Consider the following 25,848-nt stretch of genomic DNA (forward strand, 5'->3'; position numbering starts at 1 on the left):
TTTCATTAGGTTTTAATTGTGACTTAAAATATAAAATCGACAAATCGGTCATTAAACGGTAAACCCCTTTTTATATTATTATTATATATAAAAATATATAGTTTGTACAAATATAGTTGTTTAAAATATAGTGTAAAATAAGTCGTCTCCCTGTGGAACGAACCGGACTTACTAAAAACTATACTACTCTACGATTAGGTACAATGCCTATAGTGTTGTAGCAAGGTTTAGGTATATCCCATCTGTAAATAATTAAAACTTGTGTAGTTTGTATCGCTTTTCGTACTAAAAATATATAGTATTTTAGTACCCCCACACTGCACACATCATTAAGTATATCCATTCTATAAATAAATAAATATCTTGTGTACAATTGTATCGTATTTAATAGTATTTCCTTGTAAAATTTAATAGTATTTTATACCCCTTAGCTTTAACATCATAGATATTCTATGTAATTAGAATACCATCCGATAGCTGAAAATCATTTCATACCGAAAAACCCTTTACTTAATCGTACGAAATGGAACTCGCCACTAGTTCAAGTTCTTCGGAATCCGACAGCTATTCCAACATAGATGTTCACCTAAGCTCCGAAAGCAGCGTCACCGGAATGAATCAACCAATCAGCCATCATCAATTCTGGATGAATTGGGAATGGGTTCGTAGTCGACTTAACCTATGAAGACGAGAAGAAGGCGATTCATTTCCACCCACCATATTGCCCTATCAGCGAAGAACCTGAAGCACTTACCGGCGAACCAGTCCGAAACACCATTTTCACCCTCACTTTCAGAATAGCTCACAACGATTACATAATATCTACAATTCTAAACCTTATTCATCCGCTTGTTCAAACCGCCAATCATCCCAGAGTAATCGAAGAAGTCAACGAGCTTCGCGCCCGAGTTGTAGCGTTGGAAAATATGGTGCAAAACGTACCAGCTTCAGCAACATCACCAGGACCAACAGCACCACCACCTAAGTTTCAACATCACACACCTCAAAATCACAATCTATATCTCAAGCATAATCATCGTTCTACACGACGTTCTACATCATTTATCTTCGTTCGACATGACGATTATGTAATCTCTAATGTTTTAGAGATTATATATTCTTGTTCTAACGGTAAATCAAATGAGATTAATATCATATTAACTCATTAAATCCATGATTACATCTAAAAAAAATATATATGTATATATGTTTTCATAAAGATTGTAATTAAAAATTCTTTTGTACAAACTGTTAATAGTGAACATATTTTAACGGGTAGGTAATACCCGAGGAATATTTAGATTTCACATTAATAAGTTACACTGTACATTCTTTCAATTCCAATTCAACAAGTCATTTACTATCCTACCTACATCCATAGATATACGTATTCGTTCACCACAGAATAACCATTTTCACTCAATTTCATATTTGGATCTTTACTTATCAGAATCCAACAAGTGCCATAATGAAGAAAACATTAGACAAAAATAAAATTTATTAGAAACAAACAAATTTAACTATGAGAAATTGTGTTAAGAATCGACGCTAACAAAATCCTAGCTAACTGTTCCTAGCTAACTGTTAATTCCTTATTACATTTATTTATCGCAATTTTAATTCTCGCAATTTTAATTCTCGCAATTTTAATTCTCGCAATTTTATTTATCGTCATTTAATTTCTGTTATTTACTTTACGCACTTTAAATATCGTCGGATAAATCGGGACACATATACAATGTTTTGACATATCATATCGACGTCTTCTATATATATTATTCGGAATAACCGTAAGTCACTCTATATCGCTGTAATGCTCGAGTTAGCATATAAAGGGTCGAGGTTGATTCTAAAATAATATATATACTTTGAGTTGTGATCGAGTCTGAGACATGTATACAATGGGTCACGATACGTATTAATTAATTCGAATATTATATATTAAACTACATATGAATTATTGAATTACTAACTGTGGACTACTAACAGTGGACTGCTAACATTGGACAATTAAAATGAATTAAAATATTGATTATAACATATGAAACTAAACATTTCTTCAAGTTTGCCACTTGATTTCATCTTAAACCTCATTTGTATCTCGACGATTACAATCTGCGTTCAAACCTTTCATGATTCTTGAAAACACCTCAATCGAGAGGATGAACCAACCGAACTTCATCTACGGAAGAAAAGATTGATGCATGTAGTTATGCACCTGAAAACACTCAGAACCTGAGTAAACATTTAACACGTATCTGTGCTAGTTCCATTGGAATTGCTATTACCGAAAATAACATTGCATTTTTTTAATTAGCCAATTTTGTCACAGCTCCAGCAAATCAGCTTCAATTTTTCATTCGAATAAACTTTATTATAAAGATTACCCCTTCATCATTCGTTACCGGAGAACCGTTTATATCCCACCACATTAGCAGTAAACTTACCAACAACTTCATTGATCTTTGATTTTCCCAAAAATCATTATATTCATTGAAACCCTATCATATACTCATCCATATCTTGTAACAAGAATTGTCATACCAATTACTGATAATCAATAATCAGTATTTTGAATCTCGCAGCGTTTCTACATCAACAGTTATATGTATACATATAACCTTTATCTCTTAGAATTATGACCTTCCATTCTGATACTCTGAAAAGCACGCAGTCTATGAACCAATACTTTGAATATTGAAAAAGTTGAATGAAGCAGCAAAAATTGTAAATGACCTTAACAGCCAAAAGTTTGATGATAAAGAATTATGTGTTGACAAAGCTCAAAAGAAGGTTTGGAACTGAAAAACGGATTGAGCAAACCATGAAGGAGGTTGTGGACAAATCACAAAGACTAAACCTGCTTTCAAAGAATCCAAATGATTCAGTATCTGCTGAAGTCATTAACGAATACCTTGTTCCTGACTTTACACTTTTACGGATAAATCTTCATCATCATCCATCGATATTAGAAATTCTAAGATATTATCGAATCTTTCATTATAAATATCCTCGATAGTTCTGAAGATATTTTCATAACTATTCTTAGCTGAAATCATTTATCTCTTCGCGATATCAGTGTTACATCAGAAAGGAAACTGTTTTAGTTTCTAAATTCTGAAAAATTCAAATTTAAAATATGAATGTAATTGAAGTAGTGTTGGGAACTGAAGCATGAGTTAGCATAATATAATGACACTTGATCAACGTGATTATATTATAGTAAGTCATGCTGAGTTTCTAATAAGACATGACGATTCACAGACCATACCATCCTCATGTGCCATGTTACACGACTCTTGTATTCTATTTAACCTCTAAAAAATATCAAGAAAATATTTTCTTGATGATTCGGTATTTTCCGGATATTCTGGTAATTTGACAAATCAAAACGTGCTACTACATTTCCTTTCTACTTTGTATATTATGATAATTCGAAACTCCATACCTACGATTTCTGGACCATTACTTTTGAAAAGAAAACAAAAGCATGAAGTTCCGAAATAGAAAGGGGGTATAAATCGCAGCAAACAGAAAAGATTATTAACCGTAGATGTCAAAGATTATGGAAAAACGGGAGCAGGGACTCCGAGAAATAAGGAAAGATATAAGGCCCGACGACAATACATAAATTACAAACCGTGTACATCAATACGAATTGCAATATAAAGACATGGGAGAATTAAGAACACTATAACCCCAAGATAATAATAGAAGAAAATAGATTCTTTCGGTGGCAGATGAAAAGGAAAAATGACAGATATGAAGGTTATGAGTATAACAAGAATCAGAACTGGATGGAGCATATTGATGAATGCTTTAAAGTATGAGTTGAGGAAAAAAGAATAAAAGGTGTGAGATGTGGAAATAAGGAAACAAATGGGGTGGATTTATAGTGGGATATCAGACATAGAAATCGAGACAGATTACCGCATTTAATTAAAAGGATCTTAATTTCCTTATTCACTGAAAAATCAGATCTTATAGATTACGAAGATTTTCTCTAAAACCCTTGAACTCCGGAAATCAACCTTATTTACGTTAAAAGATATGACGAAGGTACACTTACTCATTTCACTCTTTTGTGATAGCTTCACTCGTACTCTTCACATAATCAAATTGTTTTATGCATACTACTCAATGATGATAAAAATCTATTTATTAACTCATATTCGTCATGAAAACGTTTTTATTGTTAGCCATGACGACTCAAATTTCGGGACGAAATTTCTTTAACGGGTAGGTACTGTGACGACCCGTAAATTTTTGACCAAATTTAAACTTAATCTTTATATGGTTTCGACATGATAAGCAAAGTCTGTAATGTTGAGTCTCAAAAATTTTGAACTGTTTCATATATGCAATTACCCTTCAACTATCTCCGACGATTCACGAACCATTAACTGTAAATAAATGTGTATACATATAGATATAAATATGAATATAGGTATATATATATATATATATATATATATATATATATATATATATATATATATATATATATATATATATATATATATAATAACTAGAAATAATAATATACGATTAAATCGTTAGAACTGAAAATATAATACGATATAATTAAATTGTTATTAAAATAAATCTCTCTCTCTCTCTATATATATATATATATATATATATATATATATATATATATATATATATATATATAGAGAGAGAGAGAGAGAGAGAGATAGAGAGAGAGAGAGTGTGTGTGTGTGTGTATCAAATATAATTATTTAATAATTGTAATACTCGTTGGACGTTTCTATTATTATTTAGAGAAGTTTAATTCGAACTTATGTGATTTTAAAATAAACGGTGATCCGAAAATAAACTATATAAATTTTAGGCTTATTAAAAATATATTTAGAAGCTAATTAATAAATTTCAACACTTTTCATATTTTACCCAGAATCGAGAGGGACAGTTGATGTAATTTTTATTTAATAAATTAATGATCGAATTTTATACCATAATGACCAAAATAAATAAATATAATTAATTTAAAAATTTGGGATTTTTCAGAAGACTTTTTATCCGCCACTGATTAATAACGGAGCACGATGCCCTCTCCGTGAAAACTGTCGGCAACACAATTAAAGATTCATATCTTCATTACACACGTTTCTATTTATATTATAATATTAAATTTAAAGTAAATTGATCCGTGAATATGTAAATTATCATTAAGTTCACTGTATTTGTTTTAATCTCTAATTTATATATGTACATACACATATAGCATAGATATTGAATATAAATCACACACCCCGTTCACCATTACCATCTTTTTATTTTTTTTTCTTTCTTTCTTCTATCTGTTTTCTGGTTCTAATCCACACCCATTTTGGATACCACCACAACCCATCATCGAATCCTTCTTACTCGACAAACAGCAAGATCGAACCGAAGTATTGCCTACTGCTATTGTGGGCCGTTTAGAACCTCACACGCACAATCATTAACATAGTTAATATTGTCTCGTTTCTTCTATTTTCTTTGATCACCAAAACCACTACAACCATCGACCACCATTCTCGAGCACCTTTGAACTCCATCATCACCTTCACCAAACCAAGAACAACACTCACCATCCCAATAAACAATCACCACCATAAAACACTCCCTTAAACAATTTTCGATTTCCTCTCGGTTTACAACCTCACAACCACTATAGTTGCTGCTGTCCGGTTGTCATGTTAGCCAAAGAAACGACACCAAACTCACACACCCATTTACAAACACCATAGATTTTCCTTTATGTTCTTCGAATGAACCCAACATCCACTTTACCGTCTTTCACCTTGATGAATCACAACTCTCATCAAAGAACACAACCACGACCACCTTCTCCACCTCCTCCTCTTCTTTCTTCTTCTTCGATGATCAAACCACCACCTCAAACTTTTTGTTTTCGAATTACTGCTGCAACAAGCATGATTGTTGATGTACCTACAACTATCCTTATTATATCATCTGGTTAACCACCACCAACCTCCTCAAGACCACCCTAAAACACCACCTTAAAAACTGTAATCATAAATCACCCCACCATTTTGCTTGCTATAGTTGTTTCTTTTTTTTCCTGCCTTTCGAAACCAACCAACAAGAAACCATATTATTACCTGCTACTGCTCGGTCCTTCTCTACAACTACCATCGAACCTTAATTGTTGAATTCTGTTTCTTTTGTTTTAATCGATCATTCTTCTGTCGAAACACAATCCTTAATTCCTGCTGTACTTCGATCAACCTAAACAACAAAACGACTACTGACGAAAAGACGTTGGCAATAATACGATGGTGATACAGTGTGAGGTGGTGTAACGATAATGATGATGGAACGGTTATGCTATTTTCTCTTGTGATGTAATTGTCGAGTAATAAAAGAAAAGAAAACGAATTGATCGGTTCCTGATGATGGCCGACATTTATCAATACCTTAACCCCACCCCTTTATTCCGTCGACCTACTCATATTACAAATATAAACAGTAAATCGATATGGACCTGATCAAATGCTTGGGCTGTGGACTTGTGTATCTTTTAGGCCAAACGATAATGATAATGGTGATATGAGTATAAGCATAAAAAGGAACTATGCAGCGTATATTTTTTTTTTTCTACCATTCGAAATTTTGACTGCCAAAACAGCCACGAATTTTTCTTTTAGTATTTGGGCTGGTGAATAATGGTAGGCCGTAATTCTTTTTATTTGTTGGGCCGAGACTAGTTTTTGATGTTGGACCGTATTTTAGAATCATTGGGCCGAAGCTTTTATTCTTCTGTTGGGCTTCGTGATCTTTGTAGTAACAATTGGGTCGTGACTTTGGTCGAGCTTATGTTTTATTTTTGGCCCGAGAGGTTTATTGATGAGATGAGGTAGCGGTGGTGATATGATACTATGATGATTATGATATCATGATAATAGAGATGATTATGATATAAGAATGATGATAAGGTTAGATCATGATTAATGATGATGATTAGGTTAGACGATGCATGAAAAGATGATAATGTGAGGGTGATGATGAATGATGTGTGTTGGATGTTATGCATGTGAATTACTATGGTTACTGCTAGTTGATTGTTCCTGTTGTCGAGCTCTAACATCCGCAATCGATCACTCGTTTTATTTTTCTCTCGTTGATTTTATCCAAAGGTATAACCATACCTTTAACTTCTTGATTTATTTATGACATTACTATATTATAGTTACTATGATTATTGTTAAGGTTATGATTATAAATGCAAGTATTACCTTAAGATAATAAATATAATTATATTATATTACAATTTATATAATTATTTATAATTAAAAGTATTATGATAAAACTTTACGACTAGGATTAAAAAGAAAGTATGATTATGTTTTAAGTATGATTAATAATAAAATTATCATTACTATTATTATTTTTTATTAATAACTCTCATTATTATTAGCATTATTAATATTATCATTATTATTTTTATCATTACTATTAGCATTATCATTATTATTAATATTAAAAGTATTTTCATTTTTATTAACATTATTATTATTATTAGATTTATCATGATTTTATTATTATTATCATTATTATTAGTATTATTAATACATTAAATAAAGATTTTTCTATATAAAAATATATTTATGACATAAAACATGACTATATTAATATTTGGTAATAAATATTAATTTTTTAGTTAAAATATATAAAAATAAATATATCTAATGAGGTTATTAATGAAACATTAAAATAACACTATATCACTAATAATATGTAAATTTGTTTGATTACCATTATATGTGTTAATATATATATAAATGATATAGGTTCGTGAATCCAATGCCAGCCCTGCATTGTTCAGTATCGTCGTATGAATATTTTTACTACAAAATATTGTATAGTGAGTTTCATTTGCTCCATTTTTAAATGCTTTTGCAATATATATTTTTGGGACTGAGAATACATGCGCTGCTTTTACAAATGTTTTACGAAATAGACACAAGTAATTGAAACTACATTCTATGGTTGAATTATCGAAATCGAATATGCCCCTTTTTAGTCTGGTAATCTAAGAATTAGGGAACTGACCTCTAATTGACGTGAATCCTAAAGATAGATCTATGGGCACTAACAAGCCCTAGTCAGAGAATTTGAACTGCTTTAGTACTTCGAATTTATCATGTCCGAAGGGAGTCCCGAAATGATGGGGATATTCTATATGCATCTTGTTAAGGTCGATTACCAGGTGTTCACCATACGAATGACTTTTATCTCTATGTATGGGATATATATTTATGAGAAATGAAAATAAAATCTTGTGGTCTATTAAAAATGATGGAAATGAATATTGATGATAAACTAATGAACTTACCAACCTTTTGGTTGACACTTGAAAGCATGTTTATTCTCAGGTATTAAAGAAATATTCCGCTGTGCATTTGCTCATTTTAAAGATATTACTTGGAGTCATTCATGGCATATTTCAAAAGACGTTGCATTCAAGTCGTTGAGTTCAATAAAGATTATGATTAAGTAAATGACAGATTAGGTCATTTATAGTTGGATGTATTATGAAATGGTATGCATGCCGTCAACTTTCGATGTAAAGAAAGTTTGTATTTTAAAAACGAATCAATGTTTGTAAATTGTATCATATAGAGGTCAAATACCTCGCAATGAAATCAATTATTGTGAATCGTTTATAATCGATATGAACGGGTCCTTTCATGACCAACATAATTTACAACTTTTTTTCATGAATTATTTCTCAACGAGAACTCTAAAGATTACCATTAAAATTTCTTATTTATTAAAAGGTATAGATCAAAACGGGTCAGTGTTGAGTTCCAAATGAATTGCAAAAATGAATCAATTTCAAACTGTTTACACTATATATTGATTGATAAACTTTACAGGTACATAAGTTTACAAACATTATCTCCACTTCTTTAGGTTGTACGAATTTCTCACGAGCTACAAGAGCAACACCACTTTTATCATGTGAAAACATCTATCCCAAAATTTTGTTAGAAACCATAATAATAATTACACAAATAAGCTATTTCAGTGAAACCGAATCTGCACGGAACAATATAAAAATAGAGCCACTACAAGAAAATCGTCAATTGGGGATGACATCTCCCGAATTTTCGAGACGACATGTCGTCCCAAATATAATCTATCCGGACGACATGTCGTCCCAATCAGTCGTCCCGGCTGCATCGTCACGTAAAGTTTTTCGGGACGAACACCTTTTCTTTCGGGACGACAGAGGGTCCCACTTTGGAGCCAAATTTTGCACGAAAAAGAAAAAAAAAGAAAAATGTCAAATTTTTTCCGTGAAGACCTTTTGGGTTGACATGTTGTCCCGAAAAGTTACGCGCAAAATTTTTCCTTTCTGGAACCAATTTTTTTGCAAAAAAAAAAAAAATTAAAAAGGGTTAATTCTTTTGTGGATGACATATCGTCCCCAAAAGTCGTCTGGAGAAAATAGTCAAACTTTTCAGAAAAGCTGGTCCATTTTTTCTCGTTTAGTCGCTCTTTCCGAGCGACATTTTGTTGTCCCGAAAGAGTCGTCTTGAATTGACGGTTTTCTTGTAGTGAGCTTAAGCACACACGCAACTCATTAGCAAAAACCAACGGAGTAGTCGCCGGGTAATTGTGAGTTCTGCAACTCTATTGCCCGGTGTACTTGAGCCGTCTGCAATGATTAATTATAAAGTCCCTTCAACAAGAGGTGAAAGTAACTATAACAACGTTACAATGAATTCCAACATTAAGCATGCAAATCTGTAGTGTTGGTTTCCAATTTATAATTTAAGATCTCACAATAGACTTCAAAATAAATTTGAAATCAACCTTTTTAGTTTATTCTAAATATGGTCGTCAGTATAATTTGATAGAAAACAATTGTTTACAAAAGATCATCCGTGACGGATCATAAAATCGCAGTAATACACAACCAAACCAAATGATGTTATTGGTTAAAAAAAGACGTGTATATAACTACAAGCAAGTCCTAGATCTAGAAAGACTCTTAATAAATTTCATGTTAAATCTTTTGAATGGATATCAAAACGTTCGAGGAAAGTCAAGCTTGATTGGAATCAATGGCTCAAACCCAATAGTTAGAAATGTATATATCCAAACACAACAACAATCAAATAAAAAGAGACATAAGTAACAAAAGATATGTTGAGCATGATTTGGGTGATACGGAGAAGAATATCATAATCATAATTCTGTATAATAGTGTTGTCATGGAGACACAGTATTAATTATAGAAAAAAGATGCACGGAGTAATTAAAATGTCAAGAAAACATGTAACATAAAAAAGAAAATATGTTTTTTCAAAACCCATACATATAAACATCCATCCATCCATCCATAGTAATAATAATAATAATGCTTCTTAATTAACAAGATTAGCTAAAGAGAAGAGATAGTAAATTAGTTATTCTCCACAAGAACACGCTCCATTCTCGAAGCGATGGATCCTCCAGTGATCAATAAGTACAACAATTGATCTTCCAACGATCTTTGAAATAATCTTGAATGTAGTATGGCAATCACGACACACATAAAGACGTGTCATTATACGTACTGGTGAACGGGCTGGACTGGTCAAAAGAAGTAGAGACAAAGCATGTTTTTCAAAATGTGAAAAAACAACTTCCTCTTTGCTTTCTTGGTCTACATCAAGATGTACACGTTCAGTATACGGAACATACCCGGCTTCGACCATCATCTCTTTTAAACACCTAAGTTCACCATCTATAGATTCCTTATGGTCTTCTAAATCGCTCATATCTAACCTCCTCTTCTTATCTATTTCTCTTACGATAACTGAAGCTTCTTCTTCTTTTATTGGTATTAAACCCGCCTTCGTCTGTTCATCAACGCGGGTGGGATCTAGAAGCTCGATAAGCTCCAAACATTGGTCTCCAAGCTCAGTATCCCCATGAACACGACAATTACTCATCAACGTTTCCCAAATTTCAACAGTTGGTTCCATAGGCATTTTTTCAATAAACTGTAATGCCTCGTTCAGATATCCTGCACTACCAAGCATATCTACTACGCTCCTATAATGATCCAATGACGGAACAATATCATAATCCTTGCTCATTGATTCAAAGTGCAACAACCCCTCTTTCATGTCCCCCACAACACTACACGCAGTGAACACGCCTAAAAACATGCGGCTATCAGGGTTCAAACCTATTCTTTTGAACTCGGTAAACATATCAATGGCATCTTCACCATGCCCGTTTCTAGCAAACAATGTAATCATCGTATCCCAACAAGTAACACTCCTCAGAGACGTTTTATCGAACACCTTGAGCGCATCTTCCACAGACCCACATTTTGCATACATATCCAAAATCTTATTAAAGATCCAAACATCAATACTCGAAGATGACAACGACCTTACAAGACTCTCATGAACTTTCCTACCTTGTTCAAGTGACTGAGTCTCACCACATCCATTCATCAACATCATATATCTATTCAGATCAACTGATACATTGTTCCTTTCGAGTAAACCTAAAACCTCAACGGCTTCCTTTATTTTTCTTTCCTTACAGAAACCATCAAGCTCCTCAATGGTGCCACTAACATCTCTATTTCCTTCAAGACTTTGATGATTATCATAATTGACAATCGGATCAGGTTTAGTTTCGCAAAGACACGAACTTTTATTAGGGTTTTGGTCGAACTGAGGTTCAGTCACGCAAAGATCCAAACTTTTATTAGGGTCTTGGTTAAACTGAGGTTTAACCTCTAAGAAATTCAAAGTTTTATCAGGGTTTTGGTTGAATTGAAATTTAGAATTAGTTTCTGAAAAATCCAAACTATTATGAGTTTCTTTAGGGGTTTGGAAATCATTGGTGGGGGTGTAACAGAGTGTGCTGTAATTTTTAAGTGATGGATAATAACTTTTGCGTAAAGTGTTAGTATTACTTACCTTAATATAAGATTTTAGGGTTGCAAGTGTTCTGCCTATTCTATGAGACATCGCTTCTGCTACGGCGGCGGCGGCGGCGGCGGCGGCGGGGGGATTTTCTTTCGGTGCCGCTTGCAGTAGAATTCTTAAATACGGAGAAGTTTTTATAAAGTGGTGAAGATGTATGCGTTGGAACTAAAGGAGTATGGACCCAGTAGCTACTTGAAAGGGATGGCACTCGCGGATCCTTTATGTTCGCGACTCGTCCGTCGAACTCGTGGAGACACGCGTACATATCAATGGATTAAATTTCAAGGCATGATCGTACTTCGCATATATCCATAACCCGCGAGTAAACCCTTAGATTATGAAAGTATAAAATTTAACTAACATACACAAATAAACAAGAAACAAAACTAAATATTCTGAAAAAAAAAAAAAATTAACTTTAATGCAGTGGCGATACTATGACTAAAATTCATTGGGGTTCTATACAATTTGAGTGTTACTTTGTAATTTTTTTTTCTTCTAAAAAATGACTATTTACTTCCATATACAACACTAATTCTAAAAATTTATTTGATCATTTGTAAATTTAATAGTGTCCTATCCAATATTACTAGAATTTTATTATATATAAAAAAAAAAATGGTGTCCTATCCGATACAAGTTTTTACTCGTACCTGTGCCGCAGGTAAAATTTCATAAATTTGCCCGCCCATAGCGAGGCGGATACCCGCAGGTTGTGAATTTTTTTTCTCACCTATTGTCATCTCTAATAGCTAGCCCATCATGTAAACAAGTAGTTCATGTGCTATTTTACTGAAAATTCAAGGTTGTTAACTTGTTTTGGCCTCCAATTATTACTGTAATAGTTCTATGGTTTGTTCGACATTCTTAAGAGTATATTATCATTTTATAAGCTCTAAAGTTCCGAAATAAAACCACATATCTAAACTTTGTTTAACAATCATTCTTATAGTGGTCAAAATAGAACAAAAATGATGGGATATTAATCAAGCTCAAATTTTACATTTATATGAATAAACTCATGGAAATCAAACGATAATGTTATAAATTAAAAAATATTACATACTCCATATTGTGTGTTTTGTGCTTATACTTTTGTATTTTGTTAAATTCGGTTTGGTGATCACATGCTTTTGGTGGTTTTTTCATCTTTGTAATTATGCTCATTGGAACGATAATCTAGGTGTTACTACGATCATTTCTATAAAAATATTTCATCTCAAAAGCTTGTTTGAATTGTTTATAAATGTTATATATATATGTATGACATGCTTATTTGACAATTTGTTTTGTTTATAAGTCTTAAAAGTGTGTTGTGACAAAACGCGCAAAGTAACATACTTGACAGTTAGAATAGCCGGGAGGTAAATTTTTAACGGAAAATATTTTCACCTTGTACATATGCAGAGTTTAAACTCGGGCTTTGATGAATATACTATCTTTTAGTACAAAAAATGGTCACTAAATTTTATGCCAAGTATATTGGAGGGAGGAAATTTCATGATATCCGGTCTTCGTTTGAGCCATTCAACTAAAAAGAATCTGCCGCCAGTAGCAATTTTCCAGATATTTCTTGATTTTGAATGATAAGTACTTCAATTGAGTTATGTTCAAATAGTTCAATTGCCACTACCGGAATTAGAGTCGATGATATGTGTACTTGCTGAATCGGATTATTGAACTTTTAGGCCAAAGTATACTTGCAATTGCAATACCTGCTAGTTGATCCATCTTTTTTTTCGTTTTGAAATTAATACTTGCAACTATTTTCTGATTTATGTGCCTAAAAGAAGGGTTGTCACTTGTTAACGGTACAACCATTGGATCAGGTATGGCTTCCATGGTTCTTTTCGAAGTGAATAGCTAATGCAAAGGTTCATGAAACGGATCCTTTACAAAAACCTAACAAGATCGTTACGCACTTCGTACTATCCGATTAGCAACTAAAATGTCCGAACAGGATATTCAGTCGGTTGATGACGACCCATTGATTGAAAGCTTCGTGAAACAAAACTTTACATGGAGGGAACTTTCAAGGAACCTCAATTGGCGTAGCCATGGACAACCTATTGAAGATGGACAGAATTTACAAAGCGAATGACTGAAAAATTTGCAACCAACACAGACATAAAAATGTCGTTAAATTCAGTAATCATCTGCTCCTGAATGGATAAAACTAGCATAGTAACAGTAAGTCGTTGGACAAACATTTTAATCAAATCTATTCAGTAATATAACCAACAAAGTTTCATCCCCATAAACTGCTCCTTGAAGTTTCATCCCCATCAACTGCTCCTTGAAGTTTCATCCCCATCCACTGCTCCTTTAAGTTTTATCCCCATCAAGACCTGACCTCCCCCTTTGCTGTCATGCAACGTCTGGCAAAAAAAAATAAAAAAAAAAATAGAATAAGTGATACATAAATACAGAATTATTAAAGATATTAATTAATAATAAAATAATAAAAATATAACTTTTTAACATAAATAAACATCCCATCTTCTCATTAAGAGTCCTAACAGCTGAATTCCATGGCTCACAATGTACAAACACCCTGTCCATGTTAGCATTTGTAGCTCGGTCAAGTGCAAACTTCAACAATTGGGTGCCAACAGACTGTCGCCGCACTTCAGGGTCGACGGACAGATTAGTGATGTAGGCATCTTTGTAGAGACCCGTCCCCTTCCACTGAGACACACAATATTTTTATATATTTTATTAATTATTAATTATAAATTTATAATATACAAATCTATCTACTAATGTACCATACATACACTTCATTAAATCATATTTTAAGAAGACGAAAGCGGATGATATTGATACCTCATCAGGAACCTTCCCATCATGGATCTCATTTGGATCCGGTAGTGGCATTAACAATTCTACAGTGCCATAAACTTTCGTTTGATTAACAGCAACAATTGTTGATTCAATATCCCAAAGGTTGTAATTCTGGTTTTGCAAAAAGTTTTATTTTAATTTTTTCACAAGTATAAACAAAACATAATAATAATCACAGATGAGAGAATGTTGACAAGTTTATAAGCCAAACCTCGAAGAACTTGTCAGAAGAATAATCCGAAGAATCAGGAATAATCAAAGATCTGAGCTCTTGGACGACCTAGAGTAGAGTAAAAGGTTTGTCAGAATATTCCCTTTTGTGTGGTATATAAATATATATAACAAGTGGGAGATTCAAAGTTTGAAAATGGCAGGCAAATAATAGCAATAGTAGTAGCAGGATTTGAGATAGAAAACCTAAACTTTATGGTATTTATTATAATTTCTGACTTGTAGAATATTTACGCATGAGAAGCTTGATAATCGGTTTAATAAATGCAGTTAGATAAAGAGCGAGCATTATAATGGTTGTGACCAAACAGCCACGCTTCACATCATAACAGAGTAAATAAATTTAATCTGATCATGTCAAAGATAGCATTAGGATATTAAAAGGTACATGTACCGGCTTGATTCAAACAAAGTAGCTTATTATATACTCGTAAGTAAGAGGTGGTTTAGCTTAAATTGGATAACAAAGTTGGAACTGGTTTGGTTGATACCTTGCGTTCATCATCCAACATGTACCTAATGGTACATTCAAGCTGCTCCTGTTTCTTCGGGACAGAGCTAAAACAAAACAAAACAAAGTTTAAGAGCATGAAAAAATTACCAAAAAATTATATAAAAACAACTGAATCGATAAATAATACCATAACAATCTCCTCTGTGTGCTTTTGAACAAGTGCTTAAACATCCTTAGTTGATTCATGTTTTTTCAACTGAACAACAATAGCAGGTGAACTTAGAAATGAAGAAAAATTTGTTGAAATAAAACAAAGAATCCAAAATTATCTACTTGGCATTTTATCAAACACCTTGTGTGCTGTAAGACCCAAATATTTATTGTAGATAATGTATTTATGGTGTACTATGCATGTATGAAGTGTACGAAGCATGTACGTGTTGCTTGCTCGAACGTTGGAGGAAACTGGACATTGTCTGAAGTGACAAGGAGTGTACGTATCTTTTCAACCCCAAATAAAGTTTGTGTTGATGTTTCAAAGCCTTACCATTGGAAAGAAAATCTTATTACGTTTCCAACGATATTTGATTCATCGAAAACGGAGCTACGGTCAAAAAGTTATGGCCAAAACAAGTTTCTGAAATCTGACCTGCAGAGTGGAGCGGCGCTCCACAATGTGGCGCGGCGCGCCGAATGGGTCAGAAGCAATTTTCAGCCTTTTAAAAGGCTTTAAATGAAGGGTACTTTGGTCTTTTCACTTGGGGTCGGTTTAGGGTCATCAAAACTGATCCTTTGATCAGTTTGGATCAAATTCTCACCAACCAAAAACACTCTCAACCATTTTGAGAGAGAGAGTAAGGGTTTAGAGAGAGAGGGCTTGATTTGGGGAAGAAGGAGTCGATTTTTCACCAAAGCTCGGGTTTTAAAGTTGTTCCTTTCGTTCTCGGCTACACGGTGATAGTATTGGTAAGCTCAAACTCCGAATTTCAATTATTTAATTTGATATTCAAATTAGGGTTTTGAGTTAATTAGTTGTAAAACCCTTTTATGTGATGAAATGGGTTTAGTGAAGCTAGTAATCGGGTTTGTTGTTAATTGTTGGTGGATTTTGAGTTGGCGAACTAATTGGCCATGTTTAGAACTTGAAATTGGGTTTAATCACTAGGTTTAGTGATTGTGGAAGTATTGAAACCTATTTAGGGTTATTTGGTTGACTAACTTTGACTTTGGGTCAAATTAGGGTTTGGTGGTGATTATGACCCAATTGGCGATTTAACAAAGTTTATAAACTTAAAATGGATTAAGTTGAAGTGTTAAACCGAGTTAAATATGTTTTGGTGTCAAAACTTGCTAATAGCGTGATATTGACTTCTTATGGGTCAAACTAGGGTTTAAGTGTCATTTTGGGCAAGATAGGTGTTTAACACCTATGATCGGGTTTAATTGGCGTATTAAGACCATTCTCACTTGTGTTAGTGATTATTGGTTAATTTTGGGTGCGTTTTGTACTTGGAAGTGCATTTGGGTCAAATTTGCACTAAGTGTCAATTTGGGTTGATTTGTGAATCCATTCTAAGTGTATTGTTGTAATTATGATAATGGAATAGGTATTTTCCATTGGCGAGTTGCAGATTATTTGGAAGCTTTCATCAAGACTTCAAGGTGAGTGTTAATATCCTATATGCATATGTATGTGTAGGATGGGTGCGGGTCGGGTGAAGTGATTCTCGGCTTTAGAGCTCACTTCACATATAGGTGGATTTGATGGACTTGTGCATAGGTCCAATTGGCACGGTTGTGCGTTTTGGTTGACTACCTTTAGCAAAGTACACATTTTGGGTGTACGTTATCACACGTGGTTGTGAGTGGAATAATTATGCGTATGTGTATATAATGTATTTATTTGTGTCGTATGAATGTGGCATTGTCGCGTTGCTTAAGACACCACATTGTAAAGAAGTGGATGTCGCGTTGTTTAAGACACCACATGGTAAAGAAGTGGATGTCGCGTTGTTTAAGACACCACAATGTATTGGAGTGGATGTCGCGTTGTTTAAGACACCACCCATCGTATTGAATGGCATGTGGAATCGTCGCGTTGTTTAAGACGCCACATTGGAAAGGGTGAGTGAGTCGCGTTGTTTAAGACATCACCCGGGGGATTAGTGACTACGCGTTGATTAAGTAGCACTAACGGATGTTATGAACTCCAACGGTCTTGTATGTACCGTTTCCCTTGTTCGAATTGGTTAACCATGGTTGTATGAATTATGTATTGGCATATTTAATTATGAACTATATGCTATTGGTATTGCTAGCTAATGTGGATTTGCGGTTATTGGTATATGCACGATATGTTGCATGATTGTCGAATTTCTAATTCGTGATTAATGTTGTATTGTCGTGACGTAGTTAACCCTCCGGGTGTAGTTATTGGCGTTGTTCACATTGACGTTGGTGAACTTACCTTATTGATGGTATTATTAGCTTGTTGCTTAGTGATCGTATGGTATACTTAGATTAGCTTGCCTTAGGCTTGGACGCTCCGGTATGCGGTATTTGTTTATTTATGTGGCGTGTCCATTTTATGCATATATATGTATGTAGTATATTATCATTCACTAAGCGTTAGCTTACCCTCTCGTTGTTGACTCTTTTTATAGATCGCATGTGGATTGGTGGCTCGGGTAAGCGCGAGGACTAGAAGACGTGCATAGTTGCTTTAGTGACTTACTTTTGGATCATTTAGGATTGGGTAGCGTATTCCCAATCGCCATGCTCGGCTTTGTTGTATTAAAAGTCTTTTGGTCAAATATTGTATTTCGGTACTTAAGGTGGTAAAATGGGTCGTTGTGGGACCCGCTTCGTAAACTCAATTTTATTAATTAAACGTGCTAGTTTTATATATATGAATTTATGGTTAAAAGCGTTTTGGCTAAAAATGTCGGGAACTAGTCAAACATTTTCGTTAAATTGACTTCCGGGGACAGCGGGCTGTCCAGGTGGTTTGGCGCGCCGCGCACCCACCTGGCGCGCCGCGCAAATGAACTGCACCAGAAAAAAAAAAAATTTATGTTGTGAAATTTAACGGGAATTGTCGTGGTTTGGTTTGGGTTGTTACAAGTGGTATCAGAGCATGGTCTAAGGGATTTAGGCGACTTGAGATAGGTGCCTAGACTTAGACTTTTGTGTGTGCTTAAATTGTTGCGGGACTTGTAGGATTTCGGGTCGGAATGGGTTTAGTTAGTGCCTTGTTTATAGGTCGACTAACGTATATATTAGTAATGCGGATATTATTAATATGCTTTTGTGTTGTGGTAATAATTCTCGCGTGTGTTTGTATCGCGTAGAATTTTGGTTGTGTTTGTTCTTATCATCGAGCGAGGCGGTCGTTGTACTAACGAGTCGATGCGGCGTGTGTGCGTAATAAGAACTTGCAAACCTTATTACGGGTACAAATCGTGTCTAACAAGTGATGTACGACGAGTGTTTAGCAAGATGGGACGGTGTTGTGCGTGCGGTTTTATACGTTCGTGGACTAATCGTTTTGCATTCTTTTGAATGACGACGCGAAACGAGACCGAGGCGAATGACGCGGAGTTTAACGCTAGAGTTGCGGCCGCCGTTGCGGAGCAAATGGGTGCGTTGGAAGAAAGAATGGAAAGGAGGTATTCCGAACTTCAAAGTAGTAGTGAAATGGAGCGTTATCTTAAGAGCTTCATGAGGACTAAATCCCCGATGTATGACGGAAAGTCGGATCCTTTGGTGAGCACAACTTGGATTTCGGACATCGAAGGGTGTTTTCGTACTATTGATTGCCCTCCCGAGAGAAAGACGAGACTCGCTACGAGTTTGTTGCGGGGTAGGGCGAGGGATTGGTTGGATGGTAAGATTGATCTTGTCGGTGGTGAAACGTTTATGGCCTTATCGTGGGACGAATTTAAGGAGGAATTCTTCGAGGAATTCCGGACTTCGGCCGATTTGTGGGAATTGCGTAATGAGTTGCGAAATTTGCGACAAGGATCTATGGATTTAAATACTCTCAAGACGACCTTTATGGCGAAGGCTCGTTTTTGTCCGGAGTATTTGGGAAGTGATCGTTTATTAATGGGGGATTTCTATCGGACTTTGAATGACGACTTGAAAAGAAAAATTAGACGTGGTCAAGCGAAATCGTTTTCGGAATTATTCGACTTGGCTAGGGGTTTCGAGTCGCATACACGATCGAAGAAGGGTGAGCCTTCAAGGGATAGAAGGGTTGTTTCTTATGGTGCTCCGAGTAAGAGGACTAAGGGTCCGAGTGTGAGCACGGGTGGTACGCGGACGAGTATATCGAATTCTAGCGCGTCTAGATGTTACAATGGTGGCATGAGGGGTCACAAGTCTTGGGAATGTTCGATGCCGTTTGAGTTTGAGTTGTTAATGCCTTGTGTTGTGCATATTGTTGTTATGGGTGACGTTCCTAATGGAAGTACCCTATGGTGACGTTTGATTGTCGGGCGAAGGGCGTAAGACTTGGTGCAACCAAGCATTCCTTGATATTTGAGAAATGTTTCTACCAAGCCACGGAAATGGTTTTGGTGTTCGATTGTTAAGCGCGTGTTCGCTTTTATGTTGAAGTGATGAACCATGAGGTTCGTCGGGTGGTTGGAACCCTTGAGATCGAGTGTTTAAAATCTCGATGTATGTTGGTAATGGAGTCTTCATAACGCGACATTAGGTGCCTCTTTTATACCTACTAGCGTGATGTCGACTCCGATGGTGTTGTAGTTACATTGTACGTAGGGTACCGGGAGAAACCCTTAAGTACATGAGTGACTAGGTTGAAATTCGACAAACTAAAGCAATTGGATAATTGCGAGTGTATAGTTCGTGTAATCTGTGGTACACTTTTCGTTCAAAGTGTTTAAGGATAGGTTAAGATCCTTAGTATGCTCAAGGTTTGGAGCAGGGTATGGTAATGGGTCGTGTGAACCCAATTGTTGGTAAAGTCTACCTTTGGTAGCATTGTACGGTTGTACATGACGTGGTTATGGAACGTAGTTCCAAGTAGGGAAGTTACACTCCCGCACGAGGAGACCTTAGGGTGAGATTTCGGATGACGTTTTTGGTAGGTCCAAAACTTGTGTTGGGACCTAGTCTTGGTCGATTTGTGGTAGAATACAATTACGGTTAAGTTGTACTTATGGTTTGGATTTAAATTATCACCGAGGTGGTAACGTGGTAAATCTCATTGAGAGATAATGGGCGTGTTTGGCGAGCAAGGTGAAATCCCTCGGTGAAGGGATGTGCGTGTCGGATTCTCTTCTAGAGAAATATTGTTTTGTGCCTATGTTTGATATAGGTGGTTCTTGCTCGATAGTGTGGATGGTTAGTGGTATCCGTTAGGATTTGTTATAGTGGTGAAGCATGACTTTCGGAGTCCGCTGACTTCATCATGAGGTATTGTTATATTGATGAAGCATGACCGTTGACAGGGTCCGCTGACTTCATCCGGTGTTGAGTGAACTATCGGTTGTTTATACGCCGATGGTGGGATCGTGAGGACCATGTTGTGTGATTAGGGATGCGATAGCCGTGTTTCGCTCACATGTTGTTACGGGTGTGACAATAGTCGATTTTGTACACCTTAGGTTTAGCGTTGCCATAGTCGTTTTGGGCGCTTTTGGTTTTAGCCGTTGGATTTTGATGCTATGGTAGTTGCGTATAGGTCGTATTGCGCACTACAAGGGATGTTAGTGATTAATGTTATCCGTAAGGATTTGTTTGGTTCGGTCTTCATCGTTTCGGATTGTTGACTATAAGTTGAGACTTGGTTGCTTTTAGCGTTGTCCTTGGTAAAGGTACGCTAAGGAATTGATATCTCGGTACGAGATGGGTCGAGTTTTTCCCGATATGGGAAATTGAGCAGGTTTCATTGCTCGGATTGTGGTTTTGATAAATCACGGTTGACGACTTTAGTTGTTGAAAGTGATCCATTGGGAAGAATGGTCTAGGAAAGTTCGTATTGGGACTTGAGTGAGGATCGTTAAGCAGGTCCGGATTGTTTAAGTGGAGAAGATCACGAGGACGTGATCGAGTTTAAGTGGGGGAGAGTTGTAAGACCCAAATATTTATTGTAGATAATGTATTTATGGTGTACTATGCATGTATGAAGTGTACGAAGCATGTACGTGTTGCTTGCTCGAACGTTGGAGGAAACTGGACATTGTCTGAAGTGACAAGGAGTGTACGTATCTTTTCAACCCCAAATAAAGTTTGTGTTGATGTTTCAAAGCCTTACCATTGGAAAGAAAATCTTATTACGTTTCCAACGATATTTGATTCATCGAAAACGGAGCTACGGTCAAAAAGTTATGGCCAAAACAAGTTTCTGAAATCTGACCTGCAGAGTGGAGCGGCGCTCCACAATGTGGCGCGGCGCGCCGAATGGGTCAGAAGCAATTTTCAGCCTTTTAAAAGGCTTTAAATGAAGGGTACTTTGGTCTTTTCACTTGGGGTCGGTTTAGGGTCATCAAAACTGATCCTTTGATCAGTTTGGATCAAATTCTCACCAACCAAAAACACTCTCAACCATTTTGAGAGAGAGAGTAAGGGTTTAGAGAGAGAGGGCTTGATTTGGGGAAGAAGGAGTCGATTTTTCACCAAAGCTCGGGTTTTAAAGTTGTTCCTTTCGTTCTCGGCTACACGGTGATAGTATTGGTAAGCTCAAACTCCGAATTTCAATTATTTAATTTGATATTCAAATTAGGGTTTTGAGTTAATTAGTTGTAAAACCCTTTTATGTGATGAAATGGGTTTAGTGAAGCTAGTAATCGGGTTTGTTGTTAATTGTTGGTGGATTTTGAGTTGGCGAACTAATTGGCCATGTTTAGAACTTGAAATTGGGTTTAATCACTAGGTTTAGTGATTGTGGAAGTATTGAAACCTATTTAGGGTTATTTGGTTGACTAACTTTGACTTTGGGTCAAATTAGGGTTTGGTGGTGATTATGACCCAATTGGCGATTTAACAAAGTTTATAAACTTAAAATGGATTAAGTTGAAGTGTTAAACCGAGTTAAATATGTTTTGGTGTCAAAACTTGCTAATAGCGTGATATTGACTTCTTATGGGTCAAACTAGGGTTTAAGTGTCATTTTGGGCAAGATAGGTGTTTAACACCTATGATCGGGTTTAATTGGCGTATTAAGACCATTCTCACTTGTGTTAGTGATTATTGGTTAATTTTGGGTGCGTTTTGTACTTGGAAGTGCATTTGGGTCAAATTTGCACTAAGTGTCAATTTGGGTTGATTTGTGAATCCATTCTAAGTGTATTGTTGTAATTATGATAATGGAATAGGTATTTTCCATTGGCGAGTTGCAGATTATTTGGAAGCTTTCATCAAGACTTCAAGGTGAGTGTTAATATCCTATATGCATATGTATGTGTAGGATGGGTGCGGGTCGGGTGAAGTGATTCTCGGCTTTAGAGCTCACTTCACATATAGGTGGATTTGATGGACTTGTGCATAGGTCCAATTGGCACGGTTGTGCGTTTTGGTTGACTACCTTTAGCAAAGTACACATTTTGGGTGTACGTTATCACACGTGGTTGTGAGTGGAATAATTATGCGTATGTGTATATAATGTATTTATTTGTGTCGTATGAATGTGGCATTGTCGCGTTGCTTAAGACACCACATTGTAAAGAAGTGGATGTCGCGTTGTTTAAGACACCACATGGTAAAGAAGTGGATGTCGCGTTGTTTAAGACACCACAATGTATTGGAGTGGATGTCGCGTTGTTTAAGACACCACCCATCGTATTGAATGGCATGTGGAATCGTCGCGTTGTTTAAGACGCCACATTGGAAAGGGTGAGTGAGTCGCGTTGTTTAAGACATCACCCGGGGGATTAGTGACTACGCGTTGATTAAGTAGCACTAACGGATGTTATGAACTCCAACGGTCTTGTATGTACCGTTTCCCTTGTTCGAATTGGTTAACCATGGTTGTATGAATTATGTATTGGCATATTTAATTATGAACTATATGCTATTGGTATTGCTAGCTAATGTGGATTTGCGGTTATTGGTATATGCACGATATGTTGCATGATTGTCGAATTTCTAATTCGTGATTAATGTTGTATTGTCGTGACGTAGTTAACCCTCCGGGTGTAGTTATTGGCGTTGTTCACATTGACGTTGGTGAACTTACCTTATTGATGGTATTATTAGCTTGTTGCTTAGTGATCGTATGGTATACTTAGATTAGCTTGCCTTAGGCTTGGACGCTCCGGTATGCGGTATTTGTTTATTTATGTGGCGTGTCCATTTTATGCATATATATGTATGTAGTATATTATCATTCACTAAGCGTTAGCTTACCCTCTCGTTGTTGACTCTTTTTATAGATCGCATGTGGATTGGTGGCTCGGGTAAGCGCGAGGACTAGAAGACGTGCATAGTTGCTTTAGTGACTTACTTTTGGATCATTTAGGATTGGGTAGCGTATTCCCAATCGCCATGCTCGGCTTTGTTGTATTAAAAGTCTTTTGGTCAAATATTGTATTTCGGTACTTAAGGTGGTAAAATGGGTCGTTGTGGGACCCGCTTCGTAAACTCAATTTTATTAATTAAACGTGCTAGTTTTATATATATGAATTTATGGTTAAAAGCGTTTTGGCTAAAAATGTCGGGAACTAGTCAAACATTTTCGTTAAATTGACTTCCGGGGACAGCGGGCTGTCCAGGTGGTTTGGCGCGCCGCGCACCCACCTGGCGCGCAGCGCAAATGAACTGCACCAGAAAAAAAAAAATTTATGTTGTGAAATTTAACGGGAATTGTCGTGGTTTGGTTTGGGTTGTTACATGTGCAACCATAAACACCAACACCACAATCTATATCCAATTACAGACTACAAATTCCTATTTGCTAAAGAAAATACAACAACAAAAACAGAAATAGCTACAGATCACATCATTATTAAACTGAAATCTAAAATAAATTGAAAAAAATCCTCCTCTACAATGTTAGATGTATAGTAAACGAAGAATCCAAACATTTCACTTAGCATTTCATAAAAAAAAGGGAATCCAAACACTTCAACTAAGCATTTCATCAAACACCTATTGTGCAACCACAAACCCTAACACCAAAATCAATATCCAACTACAAAACTTACAAATTCCTGTTTGCTTAAAGAAAATACAACAACAAAAACAGAAATAGCTACAGATCACATCATTATTAAACTGAAATCTAAAATAAATTGAAAAAATACCTCGATGGAGTGAAATGTTTGATGTAGTAAGATCTGAGACCTAAAAAAAGACAGAAAATGATATCAATAATCCTTTGATTTTCAGCAAAATCATCAGAATAATTCACAAGTAATTCAACCTTGAAATGAAATGAAACAAACTTACAGTGTGTGTTTGATGGAGTGATTATTGAGGATCAATGAAGAAATGAATACAGTATGCTATGATGCTTCCTATTAGATAAAACTTCAAAGAGCCCCTCCAACTATCTCAAATATATCATATTTTGCCCTTTAAGTTTTTTCTTTTTGCACAAGGATGACCCTAAACTATGTCTAAAATGACATGTTATGGCCACTTTGGTCTTGTGCCAGCATATCTTGTTTTTTTTTTCTGGAACTACACACGTAGAGTTAAATTCAGTAAATAGGTATAACTTAATAGTGGTAAAATAATCAGCTTTCTGAAACCCTCTATATAGATTTAATTATTATTATTGTTTGGCAGATGGTTTCCTTCCAAACTTATATATAGTAAAAGCTAAATCCACTTAATTCAAAATAATTAAATAAATACAAAGTATATATAATATAAATAAATATATAAATAAATCATCATCTTACAAACAAAAAAAACATATAATCATCCTAGCTCTTTTTTACCAACCAAAAATATTACTAATTAAAATCCTATAAACAACTTCCATGATGGAATACTACTAGGAGTGATAACTACGCTCATATGCGGTAAACAATATAGTTTTTGTAAACTAATCATGCACAATATAGTTGATGACTTCATCAGGGCCATCGGTTTTAGAAGAACCAAGTCATTAGTTACGACATAGATCACAAGCAACACCCTCCATTGTACATTTCCCATGGTATCGGCCATTAATTCCGAATGGTATTAGGCCTCCAATGAGTGCGAACGTGAACTCTCCGGTGAATCCAATATAGTTGGATTTCTATGTGTCTATGAGCAAGGTTGCAAAATTCGCTATTCGGAGATTAAAAGGTCGGGACTGTAAAAGGACTAATCGTCAATTCAGGGTTTAATAGGGATTAATTGGATTGTACTTTATACTTGAAAAAATTA

The 25,848-nt window shown here is 35.4% G+C and overlaps 2 protein-coding genes across 2 annotated transcripts; both read right to left on the reverse strand.

Annotated features, from left to right (window-relative positions):
- Nucleotides 1-10,387: 10,387 nt before the first annotated feature.
- LOC139853077 (pentatricopeptide repeat-containing protein At4g32450, mitochondrial-like) lies at nucleotides 10,388-12,229 on the reverse strand. Its single transcript, XM_071842442.1, has one exon. The coding sequence runs from the start codon at nucleotides 12,012-12,014 to the stop codon at nucleotides 10,449-10,451; it is 1,566 nt and encodes a 521-aa protein (XP_071698543.1). The 5' UTR covers nucleotides 12,015-12,229; the 3' UTR covers nucleotides 10,388-10,448.
- Nucleotides 12,230-14,339: 2,110 nt separating this feature from the next.
- LOC139854826 (uncharacterized) lies at nucleotides 14,340-25,344 on the reverse strand. The gene is made up of 8 exons (XM_071844108.1): nucleotides 24,916-25,344; nucleotides 24,771-24,810; nucleotides 15,689-15,757; nucleotides 15,539-15,605; nucleotides 15,028-15,096; nucleotides 14,799-14,927; nucleotides 14,465-14,660; nucleotides 14,340-14,350 (listed from the first exon to the last, which is right to left on the reverse strand). The coding sequence occupies exons 3-8, from the start codon at nucleotides 15,745-15,747 to the stop codon at nucleotides 14,340-14,342; spliced, it is 531 nt and encodes a 176-aa protein (XP_071700209.1). The 5' UTR covers nucleotides 15,748-15,757; nucleotides 24,771-24,810; nucleotides 24,916-25,344.
- Between the last annotated feature and the right edge of the window lie 504 nt (nucleotides 25,345-25,848).

Source organism: Rutidosis leptorrhynchoides, chromosome 6, assembly GCF_046630445.1.
Source record: "Rutidosis leptorrhynchoides isolate AG116_Rl617_1_P2 chromosome 6, CSIRO_AGI_Rlap_v1, whole genome shotgun sequence".
Lineage (NCBI taxonomy): Eukaryota > Viridiplantae > Streptophyta > Magnoliopsida > Asterales > Asteraceae > Rutidosis > Rutidosis leptorrhynchoides.

What these genes read in the sequence shown, in the direction of transcription:
- LOC139853077 (XM_071842442.1), bottom strand. Translation starts at nt 12,014, where the DNA reads ATGTCTCATAGAATAGGCAGAACACTTGCAACCCTAAAATCTTATATT.
- LOC139854826 (XM_071844108.1), bottom strand. Translation starts at nt 15,747, where the DNA reads ATGAATCAACTAAGGATGTTTAAGCACTTGTTCAAAAGCACACAGAGG. An exon ending in TGTTGGATGATGAACGCAAG is followed by an intron (nt 15,097 to 15,538) that starts GTATCAACCAAA and finishes ACTCTACTCTAG; the next exon opens with GTCGTCCAAGAGCTCAGATC. An exon ending in ATGGGAAGGTTCCTGATGAG is followed by an intron (nt 14,661 to 14,798) that starts GTATCAATATCA and finishes TGTGTGTCTCAG; the next exon opens with TGGAAGGGGACGGGTCTCTA.